Genomic DNA, 12084 nt, shown 5'->3' on the forward strand with positions numbered 1-12084 from the left:
TGTCTTGGCATTCTGGTTGATAACTTACATAGAACAAGACTTTAACCTCTGTTGAGAGTCAGGAGGCCAACCCGGTGTACAAGTGATGGAGAAAATGTACTCCAACAAAGATATCAAACTCAGCCTAGTAAGCCCTTGGCTTACGGCCCCCGATCGCCATCGATTTGAAATAGTAAAATACCCCAAAAATAAGAAGGACTCAAATAGTAGTTGAGTCGGATTCTCTAGCTTAGAAAAGTTTGGCAGCATCAGCCTCCCGTCAACGATTGGATTTTGGGAGGCCGAGAATAATACCGATCCCATTGATTAGGATCACGCATACGCACAAACCCACTAACCCCCGGTTCGTCGAATGGTATCTTCATCCAACCAACATCCTCAAGTGTGCATCCTTCCAAAGGCTCAAACTCCTCCGGCGGTCCACCAAGCGCCTCTATTTCATCCTCATCTAGAACCTGAGGCTCCCATTCCGCATTCACCAACCGAACAAATGCCATACCAACCTTATTCCTGTCTGGCGCATTCAACACAGACTCCAATGACTCTTGATCCACCATAATAAAAAAGCGGTATCGCCCCGTGCTGAAATAAGACCCAGAAGCCTGTAAAGCAGTGATATTTTGTTCACGAAACACTGCAACCTGGGCCCATGTCTTGAAATGCTCACGCAGTTCACGGGTTGTCGCGCCTTCGAAAGAAGGATCCTCAATAACCGTGGGTGCGAAATCATCAAGCAGGTCAAGACCTCTATACAGCTCTAGCGTAGACTTTGCTTCGCTATAGTAGAGGTCTAGGAATTTTTGCCAGTCGTGGTTGTTGGCGTAGGTGCAGCGATAGATAACAAAGCCCCATGTCTTGAACCCATCTTTCTGTAAAAGACGTTCCAGAATATCGGCTTCATTACTGGTTGTTTCCATATCAGGATTCCGTTTTGAGGGCTGCTCGGGACGCCAGTCATCATCCGTGACTCTTTGGCGCAAGCGCCCGCTCATTGTAGTAAAAGGGGTTGCTATTTGGTTCTCACGCCGGACGGATATTTTGTTGGGAGCAGAGCAGATGATAGTAGCTGGAGTAAAGGATATCTTCTTGAGCGGAAGATGTCTGATTCTGGTGGGCGAAGGGTGGAATTGGCTGATTGCCCTTGAAAGCATCCTCGCCTTAAATAACTAGAGGTGAAGGGAAGGAGGGAGGGATGAACCAGGAAAGGGTGGACGGGGCAGGGTTTAGCGTGGTAGAGTATTATAGTGTCAAATTTCAAACCAATACAAGGTCTGGTAACCGGCCCTTGTAAATTGCTTTCCGTTTTGTAATTTTTGAAAAAAAAAAAAGCATCAACAAGGAGCCGGCTAGCTTACTGTAGTTGCACGTTACTTCAAGTTCTCGGGCATTGCCGGAATTAAAATCGGAGTCTTCCATTAACTATGGCAAAACCTCTTCCAGCCTGTTGGCTTCCCAAGTCGCCGGACTATACAAGTCTATTGTCATTCTCCTCGATGATCTCCCTCTAGAAAGAAACACCCACACACACAGAATAGCCAACATCGAGAGTTTGGCAGTTTGATCCAATCGCGGGGTTCCACTTATACAGTTGCGCAAATGTAATCCCGTAAGTCGACTCGATTTTCGCACAGGAATCACCGGAAGCAACGGTATAGTACTTTTTGCAGTTCGATGCGATGCCTGTTTGCACCGGTGCATTTGGCCCTGAGCTTGTAGCGGTGGCCGGCCCTTTTACACAGTATGCTTCTTCGCGCCAGAGGTTTGTGCATGTGCTGCCAACACTGGGGTTCCACTGGTAGAACTGGGAGACCGTGATTCCGAATTTGCTCAAGACACTTGCACAGTCATCGCTGTCAGTGACGGTATAAAACTCCTGGCACCCAGAGATGGTGTCGGTCGGAGTGGAGCCCATGGACGTGGAGGCTTGGATTGTAGTTCCAGTAGCAGCGCTGGTCGTAGCTGTGGCAGTGGTCGAATTCTCTTCGCCGACCCCGATACAGACAGCGCGGTCATCGAAGATGGTCAAATTGGCAAGGAGTGCGGTGTCGCAATCCTCAGAGAGCCACGTGTTCCAGGCAAGGAGTTCAGTCAGAGTGATGCCATTATCAGCAACCAGTTCATTGCATGTATAGTCTTTTCACATATTTTAGTGGCGACGTTGATGGCAGGATTTAGCTGTACTTACCTGGGGCGTCATAAACATCCACGTATGTAAAACAGTTGCAATTTGAGGCGGTGCCGGGCTCAGTCGCCTCGATAGGAATACAGACTGCGCTAGGTGGCTCCGTATCTAAGTCTGCCGTTAGTACAGGTGCACGCAAATTTATACCAATTGGATCACTGACAAGTGCTGTTCTCAAATTTCAGCGCACAGTAGCTGTACTTCTGGTCAAGAGTACAATTAAAGGTATTGTTGAGACTCGGATTCCACTCCGCCAGGTCGGCTACCGTAATGCTGTTGTCGTATGCTAGGTCCCTGCAGAGGTTTGTATATTCATCGGCGTTCTGATATTTATAGCATCCCGAGATAGTTCCTGGTGCGGTGGGAAGTTGAGCCGGCTCAGTGTACACATATCCGGGGTGACTCGTTCGCGTTGGGATTTCTGTGTTCACCGCAGCCCGCTTATAAACCACGTTATGGGGCAGGGTCATGCCGTGCTGCATATGGTCAGCGATCGCTTTCACACCACAACTAATGATGAGATATCCTGGGTACTGGAATGAGGATGTCAGAAATGAAAAACACGCCTATCATAAAAAGAATTCAAATTTCTTGCTCCAGCTAGACGGTAGTAATAAGTTTCTTTAAGCGACACGCTAAAGGATATCAGGAATAAAAAATAAGCCTATCATAAAAATGATTCAAATTCCTTGCTGTAGCCAGACAAGAGTAGCAAATTCCCCTAAGCGACATGCTGGAATAGGAATATCAGGAACAAAAAACAAGCCTATCATAACAATAATTCAAATTTCTTGCTCCAGCCAGACGAAAGCAGCTAATTCCTCTAAGCGAGGCACCGGGACGAGGATATCAGTTTCCCCTTGTAGCGGAGGGCGTCCCATTATCTCCGGGACAGTTATTCGGAGTGGTGCTGCAGGCTGTGTTGTAACTGTATTTCGATGCCGTGTGATGGTAAGTTGTTGTCGAGTTGTTGTATAGTAACGGGAACGAAGATTGCGACCCGGTAGGTTGTTATTGTCCCGTACAATACACTTAATTATGATCTGTGGCTGTCTTTTGTCGATTGCCATAGTAATAACCAATTTAACTGCTCCCCGTGAATTGGCTATCCACCATGCTGCGTCACATTGCAGTTTCTGCTGGGATTCGGAGTATCCTGCTTCTAAAACCACCGTCGGCCAAGCACGTCTGCCATTACGCGGTGTCCATTGTGAGTCGGGTTCTTTGGAACTGGACTGTCCGGTTCTACGACCAGTTGCAATATTCCTGATAGATAAGTTGGAGATTGTCGATTGGATTGCCATGATCGTATTCAATTCTCCTATTGCTTGCTCATGTGGCAGCCCAGGAACAGTAATAATCATGCAACGTGTCTGCAAATCGTAGAAGTTTCGGGTGGCCTTGATATCTGTCCCTCTGGCGACTTCCGGTGATACATTCGTGAATTTCACATATTTCGTGTCTTTGATTGTGGAAGCTTTGACCCGATTTATGATCCTTGTAATACCGCTTGTTGTCGAGCCAATATACTTGGCAGCGTCCGGTACATCAAGGCAGCTATTGGTGATCAGATCCATCGTCGCGGGGATAGGTGTTATAGCGGGGATAGGTGGTGAGTGAATCGATGGAAGTGGCTCTGAAGAATCGGTGGATTCATTCATGGTTGACGTCATTTTGACAGCGTTCAGTTGATAGACGATAAGGTATGAGGTAGGCTTGCGATGGTTAAGGCTTGCGATGGTTGAGGCTTGCGATGGTTGAGGCTTGCGATGGTTGAGGCTTGCGATGGTTGAGGCTTGCGATGGTTGAGGCTCGCGATGGTTGAGGCTCGCGAAGGAACAGCCGAGTCTGGCAGTCAAGCTAGAGGCATTCAAAGGTCCGAGACAAAATTGAGATAGACTGAAGGAGAGGTGGAAAAGGAGAAAAGATAAGAGGGGAAGAGAAGGGAAAAGATAGAAGGATGCAGGAGACGGAAACTGCGACGATGTAGAAACATGGCCCCATTCAGCCTTACGACTGGCGACCGGTACTTTTAACCTTATGGCTGGCCGACTGGGCGACATGTACGGTTCTAATCCCATACTCATTGGAGGTCTTGTTACCTACGCCCTACGGTCTATTGTTGGCGATGCCTGCTAATTCCTTCGCACCTCAGACAAGGTATTTATCCTGGCAAGGGCCTTGCAGGGTACGAGAGCCTTGCTGGTGCTGCCAGTTGCTGCCTAGTGCGTTGACCAGCCTTAGACGCACTTATCCAACAATGGGCAGGCGAAATACCATGGTCTTCAGTCTGTTTGGGGCCTTTTGCGTCTGGGGGCTACATGCTGGGTGCCCTGTTCACAGCGATCCCGGCGTAGTTCGGCATCTGGGCCTGACTCTACTTCGCTGTGGGTTTTGTCTGCTTGTTGCTCGGAGCTGCTGCCCTATTCATCATTCCGTCAAATCCAACCAAGGCCAAAGATGATGAAGGAGGCCTAAATTGACCCCTGATTTGTCCTGGGCGTCATCGGCCTGGTCCTGGTCAACGTGGCCTGGAACCAGGGGTATACAATGGCCTGGGAGACGCTGTATGTCTACGTTCTATTGATTATTTGCATCCTTGCCCCTGTGGCTTTTTCTGTGGTGAGAAATGTGCAGTGTGGCCGCTGGTGCCTATCAACGCATTGAATTGGCATATTCATTGGCATATTCACGGGATTGCCGTTCTTTGGCGTCTGGCTGTACTACCTCTGGCAATTCTTGGAGGAGCCGCGCGATGTCTCTCCCCTGCTGGGGACCGCGCCAAACAGTCCCTCTGCTGTGTCGGGATTTGTGGCCTCGACCACAGGCTTGGTGATAAATCGAGTTGGAGTACACGCGATCGTGGGGTTGACCATGGTGGGCTTCTTGGTCGCCAACATTCTGGTGTCCCCAATATCCCTTCGACAAAGCTATTGGACCCACACATTTTTCTCGGCAGTCATTGGCCCCTGGGGGGCAATTATTTTACCATGATGAGAGGATCGCTGGTGAGTGCGAACATGAGACATCTGATCGTTTCTAAACCAGCTGGCTGATTGTGATATTATAGCTCTTAAGTTGGGTACAATAAGCTGCTTGACCACCTGGAAAAGTCCATTAGACAGCTTCGACGGAAGAGAGTTGCGTGGAAACAGGTGATGCTTGCATCCCTCGAAGCGGCAAAGAACAAGCTCTCAGTCTACTACCGATACACTGACAAATTGGATGGTAATTTCTACGCCATTGGCACCATCCTTTCTCCACAGGATAAACTTCAATTCTTCTCAACCGCCGACGGGGACCCAGAGGAAGGTGGAATTGATTACCGAGCAATTTATCGCCAGAGCCTTGAGTCCTCTCTCGAGAAGTACTCAGAGAATCTTGCCCAGGGGCAGCAGATACTGGGTGCTCCTCTGGCGAGTACGGCAACAGATGAATTTGATTTAGCCTGTATTCGAGGGGAGTCGCAGCAATCTCAGATACCAGAGTCAATGGAAACTGTTGTTATCCTTTTAATAGATAACGACCAATTTATTGATGAGTTCAAAGGCCTCGCCGGAGTATGAGGCATGACTAGCTCGCTGGGAAAGGGTACAACTAAGGAATCGGAATGCCTGGAGGGCAAAGGGATGGATCCTCATTTCAGAGCATATAGGAAACTCCGATCCGTAGAACCCGCCTTGTTCGGAACAGCAGAAAGCCATCGGCTCTACTTGTGTTCGATCCTCCAGATCGCCGTCTCTTTCTCGAGTGCTCCACCTCTCCCTGTGCCCAAGTCGGGGTGCCAAGGCCAACAGTTATGTTGGGGCGTTCGGAGAATCAGGAACCCCTGCCAGCCCTGGGGCTCGGGTTGGCTGGGCCTCTAAACTAGATCGATCGGCGGCCCTCCTTCAGATCCAAAATCCACGGAGTAATGGGCTATTACTTACTGGGCCAAACCCATGAGAGTCTCATTTTGCCTCTCTCCTGTCTCTGTCAAATATTCTTGAACTTGATCTTTACCTCCTGTCGTCCCATCTGATCCAAACACCCAACCATTCAGTCATCCTTGGTCTTGCAATGACCGCTGCGAAGTTTCCTCACATCACAGAGAGGCCGATAACATGGCAGGTCAAGGAAGAGCTGGCTGCTGGCCGGCCATTTCCCGCCACTGGTGACATTTTTCACGTGGCCCTGAATGCCGTACTTGCGTTTTCTTTTGGGTTCAAATTTTCCCACAACGCCACGGAGCCCCAGATTCGGCGGCTAAAAGACCTCCCGAGAACGGGGACTCTCTGGAACGGACGGGGCGCAGATGAAGACCGGCCTATGAACTTCCCCCATGCAGAAATCAACCAGGCCATCGAAGCGATGCTCGAATTAGGTGATTCCATGGAGCAGGTGAAGAGTGCACCATCGCCTCGCATGAAGTGGTGGTACGTCAAGGCAACACCGACATCCAAGCGCTGGATGAGGATTAAAGACCACTGTATCCGAGGAGAGATTGAGAAGGCCGTCGAGGAGCGCCGTTAAAGCCAATCCTCAAGCGACAATCGAGTGTGGGTGCGGTCTGCCGTGGATCGTATTGTCGATGGGGAGGATAGTCACGCTCAGAAAGAAGGACGGAGGCCCGCCTTCTTCTCCAAAGCCGTCATGGACGAGGTCTTTGGGTTCATCGTCGCTGGCCATGATACTATGAGCACAACGATGTGCCGGGGCGTTAAACTCCTTGCCGACCATCCAGACTGGCAATCCCAGCTTTGGCAATCCCAGCTTTGGCAATCCCAGCTTCAGCAAGCTCTCCTCGCTGCCTTAGGCTCCGCAGCCGCTGAGAAGCGTGCTCCGACAGTCGAGGAGATCATGCAAACATCCGTCTCTCTCGTGGATGCTACCATGGAAGAGATCCTACGGTGCGGCGGCACTGTGCCCATCATGGATCGTGAGGCGACCAGGGAAACAACGCTCCTTGGTCACAGAATACCCAAGGGCACACTTATATTCTTCCTACAGAATAGCCATAGTATGCTCTCACCAGGGCTTAACGTAGATAAGAGCCACTGTAGCCCACACTCACGACCGGCAATGGAACTTGGACAGGCACCACAGGCACCACGAAGCTGGAATGATTTGGATATCGATCAGTTCAAGCCTGGACGCTGGCTCGTTTCGGAAAACACCGACCAGGGGGGGCAGTTTGGTATTTAAGCCCCAGGCTGGGCCGTGCATCCCGTTTGGTCTCGGGATTAGGACGTGCTTTGGACGCCGGCTAGCTTATGTCGAATTTAGGATCATGCTAGCCATGATTGTTTGGCATTTTGAGCTGCTGAAGTGCCCTGATGCGATGTCTGGCTATGGAGGGTGCCTTGCTGTAGTGAACAAGCCGCCCCAGTGCTTTGTGCGTCTGCGGAAGGTTGTAATACAGTGAAAATTGACTCTAAGAGGTGAATAGCTATATATGAAAGGCTAAATACAAATTTGGTTCAATATAAATTAGTAGTTCTCGCCATAGGAGTACCACAGGTAGGCAAGTCCTTTTATTATACCGTCTAAAATAACGGAAAGTGTCACGACACGCTTTGGTTAGCCTCGGAGACGCCGCGGAAGCCGCGGAAGATAATTCGAAGGAAGGCTCGATGCCCCTATTTGTATGAATTAGACCCATAAAAGGGGCTCGCTAGAGAAACCACGCAATAGATAAGGCAATCGCGCAGGGAACCGAAGGATTCCCCAGCGATTAGTTTGATTCTCTTGCTACCATCGAGTATTCCCCTCCGAACTCGTAGTAGTATCGGCCTCCTTCAGTCTCGTCCTACCCCCATCTCCGAGCCTATTGAATAATAGGCTTCACATATCGCCATGGTAGTTACATGTCTTGCCATTCTGGCTTATAAATTAGATTAGAATAAGACTTTAATCTCTATTAATAGTCTGTAGGCCAAACTCGCTATACAATTGAAGGGCAAAATCACTCAACGAAGCTACAAAACTTAGCATAGTCGGGCCTTGACTGACGGGCCACAATTGCCATAAATGAGAGGTGCCTCGCCAACAACATGAATTGAATCAGCTAGCCTCAAATCCTTCAATCAGGATACGTTCGAAAAGCGTCAATGACTGCATTTCTGGAGGCCGACAATAATAAAAATCAAAATCAACAGTATCTCTCACATGGTGGAACGCAGTAAGCCCGGCTTGATTAAATGGCATCAGCATCCACCCAACATCTTCTAGTGTGCATCCCTCCAGAGGCTCAAACTCGTCTAGCGGACCACCAAGCGCCTCGATTTCATCCTCATCTAGAACCTGAGGCTCCCATTCCGTGTTTACCAGCCGAACAAATGCTTTCTTCCGCAATTTCTTATCTGGCGCATTTAACACAGATTGTAAGGCAGCTTGGTCTACCATAATGAAGAACCGATATCGTCCTGAATAAGGATAATACTTATGAGCCCTTGCAACAGTGATATTTTGTTCTCGCTGCATTGCCTCCAGGGCCCATGTATTGAAATGCTCACGCAGTTCGGTGACCTTCGCACTTTTAAACGAAGGATCCTCAAGGACTGTAGGCGCAAAACTATCCAGTAGATCAAGACCACCATAGAATTTTAGCGATGCCTTTACTCCGCTCATATAGAAGTCTAGAAATTTTTGCCAGTCAAGGTCACTGTCGTAGGTGCAGCGGTAAATAACAAAGCCCCATGTCTTGAACCCATCTTTTTGAAGAAGACGTTCTAGATTATCAGCTCGGTTACAGGTTGTTTCCATAGTAGGAACACGTTTTGAGGGTCGCAGGAGAGGCCAGTCATCATCCAAGATCCTTTGGTGTAGAAGCCCCGTCTTTGTGGTGAAAGGGGTTGCTGGCTGGATCGAATGCTGGGGCGGAGAGTGGACGGTGGTAGCTGGACTAAAGATGATTCTGTTGCCGGGCAGAAATCTGACTCTACTGGGCAAAGGGCCGAATTGGCGGAATGCCCTCGGAAGCATCTTTGCCTTTGGAGAGCTCGGGGCAGAGTGATGGATGAACTAGGGAAAGATGGACGGGGGAGATTTTAGGCCGGGTTTTAGCGTCCACGTGGCCTGATAACCGGGCCCTAGAAATTTCCTTCCAAAATTACAGAACTAAAAACAAACAACGCACGCGGTCCAGTTTCTGTGGTTACACCTCTTTGGTAACATCGGGATAGCCTGCTCGAAACCCAGTACCAGCAGCAAAGATTCTAGAAGACGAGGTACAAGAAGTCTTGTTATATCGGAGTCGCGTCGGCTTGCCGTGCCGATCTACGGTTACGATTTCAATCGCTATTGACGCGAGAAGAAGCTTTATACCGGAATACTCGCAATTTTATACTGGCTTGCGAATTATCTTCCGATCGGAAAGATATCCTTGGCCCCTAGAGCAGCTCGAATGATCCGGACTGAATCCTGAGTGCCAACAGGCTACCGCGTAGGGTCTCTTTCGAACCTCGTCAAACTCACTAATCTGCCTACAAGGCCCAGTATGACGGTCTGAGAACTAAAACTCCGATGGAAAAGGAATTGATCGGACTTTCAAACACTCTGTGTCAGCGGGGGCCTCTTTCAAGGACCACCCACCTGAGGCTCATTCGAATGTACTTTTGGAAGGGCAAATGGGGCCGGGCCAATGCTGCCTTGGCCCCAAGGTCCCCCAGTATCACGCAAGCCGGGTGAGTGGCAGAGACCTTTGGATCTATCTACAATCCACGGTCTGTCCTGCCCATAGACACGGGAATAGACATTGCCAAGGGAAGAGTCATCTTGATCATCTGGTGAGTCCTGAAAGTCTGATCAGATACGCGAAGGGTATAGTAGAGAAGACACCCTCCCCGGCTGCTCTAGTCACGACAACCGCTCAATGTGTTTTTTTTTGTAAACGGGTGACTAAGTTCATATCTTAAGGAAATGGCTAGCAAATGTGATTTCAAAACAATCACCAACAATCCTGATATTAGGACTCAAGAGCTAGACACAACCGTTGTCTGCTTTATGAATCACACTCAGATAATGTAATCGACTAGTAGCCGCTCTTTATGCGATCAAACTCCTTCATGTCAGTTCTTTATAGAATCAATAATTCTAGAATCGGGTGTCTGTGAATTCTCTAACTGTATCCGACGATCCCATTCTAGACGAAGTATCTGAAGCTCTTGGGTCCCCCTGAGAGATTGAGCTGATGGCGTTCAATGATTCCAACGAACTTAACCCCAGAATGCCTATCAATATATCTAGATTGAAGGGGCTTACAGGACTTATAGGGAAAGTGTCTGGGCATGCGAAGCCCCGTCTCAGGACCATCGGGTCCCGTATCGGATAAGCACCATCATTCCTCCCATTATCGCCCTTCATATTACTTTCATATTCTCCCGGTAAGGGTTGAGCATCGACCGCAGGCATCGCGCGATGTAGCTCTTTACCAGCCAGCCCTAGTAAGTGCAGACTATAAGCGCCTCGTTAGTGGCGAGATATCTATTTCCTCCGAACCTCCGCCGGTGTAGCAATGGGTTGAAGCGAGAATCATTAAGCTAGTCGTACAAGACAAAGCGAATGCAAGATGGTTCGATCTGATAAATTTGAATATACTACTCTGCGCTGGTTCTTGCACCATATATACACAAGGGCGGTCATCTAAGGGTATAAGGTTCTAGCCGTATCATTGAATCCAAACAGAGATAATGCCAGAACAGACCAGAGTCAGAAACCGATAGGCGGTCCTCTCTAATGGCAAAGACAAGTCCCCGCTTCCCCACTCCGTGCTTCCTGTTTAGGTAGGTAGAGCCAACGTATTTAGTATACTTGCCGCCAGTGTCCAGGGCTGTTTAGTTACTACATGACGTTACCATTTCAGAAACCATTTGTTTATCTAATTTGTCGGTACTAATAGAGAGATGCCCGTTATCTGACATGTGCTTATCTTAAGGAGGGTACTCTAGGCATAAACGCAGAGCAGCTGGTTACTATTCATCAGATTGAAATTCAACTGGATATGAGGACGACGAGCTAACAAGCTTGGTACTATTAAACGGACTTATGTCGGCTTAAGCGGGGCTTCACCTAGTAGCCCATACCGACAACTATCTTGCGGCCGGGCATAAGAGCCACAGCCGTGAGCTGTGCTTTAGTAGCAATACTAGTTATAGAATCCAACTGGATGATGCTACCTGGCTCAATTGAAAGTGCCTTGACACCTTTGGGGCATGCAGCCCTCCTGGCACTTCTCTGAATGAACAGGTTTAATGAACAGGTTTAATAATACTTTATTTGCTTAGCAACCGCGTTTGTATGATTCTTCTTGCTGGTGTGCGGAGCGGCGGCTGTTCATCGAAAAATTTGGCCATGTAATTTGCCTGCTGCTATTCCTTTTCGTGGCCACAGGGTCATAAAATCAGGTTTAGACCGGAATTCTGCATTTCTCGGATATTACGTTAATTGCGTGCGGCGCATCTTCCTCCTGCTTGGAGTATACACTAATAATGATTAGTGCTCCTGCAACTCATTATATAAGCACTAGTGGCAAATTATCTGCTGACGACTTGGCCTGTTCGTTCACATCTGTCGCAACGGCTGCTGCCAGTGGCCAGGCAAATGATATGTAGATATGGAGAGGGCGGTGAAGCTTTGGTACTGGACAGAGGGGAAGAGGATCTGCTATGACGAACAGTTGGCGAGGTGGAGCATCCGGTATTGAGACGCTGCACGGCCGCGTGGCTCTTCAAGATGCCGGCACAGCCCGCTTCTTCCTTCAATGTCCCCGATGTTATTCGCGGGTGGCCAGGCCGGTATGTCGCGAGACAGGTGCCACTAGTTATCCTCTACTGTACCTCGAGCCTAAACGTCCAACTAGTACATATCGGGAGTTTAGTACCTTTTTGGTGGCTCGCATTGTTTCGTACATGCAGCAATCGGCA

At 48.9% G+C, this 12084-nt stretch overlaps 7 protein-coding genes across 7 annotated transcripts; 3 read left to right on the forward strand and 4 right to left on the reverse strand.

Annotated features, from left to right (window-relative positions):
* Positions 1–248: 248 nt before the first annotated feature.
* N7468_000021 (uncharacterized protein) lies at positions 249–992 on the reverse strand (the record flags this gene model as incomplete). The annotated part of the gene is made up of 1 exon (XM_058469318.1): positions 249–992. The coding sequence occupies one exon, from the start codon at positions 990–992 to the stop codon at positions 249–251; it is 744 nt and encodes a 247-aa protein (XP_058335349.1).
* Positions 993–1504: 512 nt separating this feature from the next.
* On the reverse strand, positions 1505–2664 carry N7468_000022 (LysM peptidoglycan-binding domain-containing protein; the record flags this gene model as incomplete). The annotated part of the gene is made up of 2 exons (XM_058469319.1): positions 1505–2133; positions 2346–2664. The coding sequence occupies 2 exons, from the start codon at positions 2662–2664 to the stop codon at positions 1505–1507; spliced, it is 948 nt and encodes a 315-aa protein (XP_058335350.1).
* Positions 2665–2964: 300 nt separating this feature from the next.
* N7468_000023 (uncharacterized protein) lies at positions 2965–3855 on the reverse strand (the record flags this gene model as incomplete). Its single annotated transcript, XM_058469320.1, has 1 exon — positions 2965–3855. One exon carries the CDS (start codon positions 3853–3855, stop codon positions 2965–2967), a length of 891 nt encoding a protein of 296 aa, XP_058335351.1.
* A 367-nt stretch (positions 3856–4222) lies between these two features.
* Positions 4223–4660, forward strand: N7468_000024 (aminotriazole resistance protein; the record flags this gene model as incomplete). Its single annotated transcript, XM_058469321.1, has 3 exons — positions 4223–4296; positions 4338–4407; positions 4451–4660. The coding sequence occupies 3 exons, from the start codon at positions 4223–4225 to the stop codon at positions 4658–4660; spliced, it is 354 nt and encodes a 117-aa protein (XP_058335352.1).
* Positions 4661–5340: 680 nt separating this feature from the next.
* N7468_000025 (uncharacterized protein) lies at positions 5341–5748 on the forward strand (the record flags this gene model as incomplete). Its single annotated transcript, XM_058469322.1, has 1 exon — positions 5341–5748. One exon carries the CDS (start codon positions 5341–5343, stop codon positions 5746–5748), a length of 408 nt encoding a protein of 135 aa, XP_058335353.1.
* Positions 5749–6241: 493 nt separating this feature from the next.
* Positions 6242–7366, forward strand: N7468_000026 (cytochrome P450; the record flags this gene model as incomplete). The annotated part of the gene is made up of 2 exons (XM_058469323.1): positions 6242–6597; positions 6709–7366. The coding sequence occupies 2 exons, from the start codon at positions 6242–6244 to the stop codon at positions 7364–7366; spliced, it is 1014 nt and encodes a 337-aa protein (XP_058335354.1).
* An 858-nt stretch (positions 7367–8224) lies between these two features.
* N7468_000027 (uncharacterized protein) lies at positions 8225–9145 on the reverse strand (the record flags this gene model as incomplete). Its single annotated transcript, XM_058469324.1, has 1 exon — positions 8225–9145. One exon carries the CDS (start codon positions 9143–9145, stop codon positions 8225–8227), a length of 921 nt encoding a protein of 306 aa, XP_058335355.1.
* Positions 9146–12084: the final 2939 nt, after the last annotated feature.

Source organism: Penicillium chermesinum (genome assembly GCF_028974085.1).
Source record: "Penicillium chermesinum strain IBT 19713 chromosome Unknown utg000001l:1.0-1975020.0:1.0-1976611.0, whole genome shotgun sequence".
Lineage (NCBI taxonomy): Eukaryota > Fungi > Ascomycota > Eurotiomycetes > Eurotiales > Aspergillaceae > Penicillium > Penicillium chermesinum.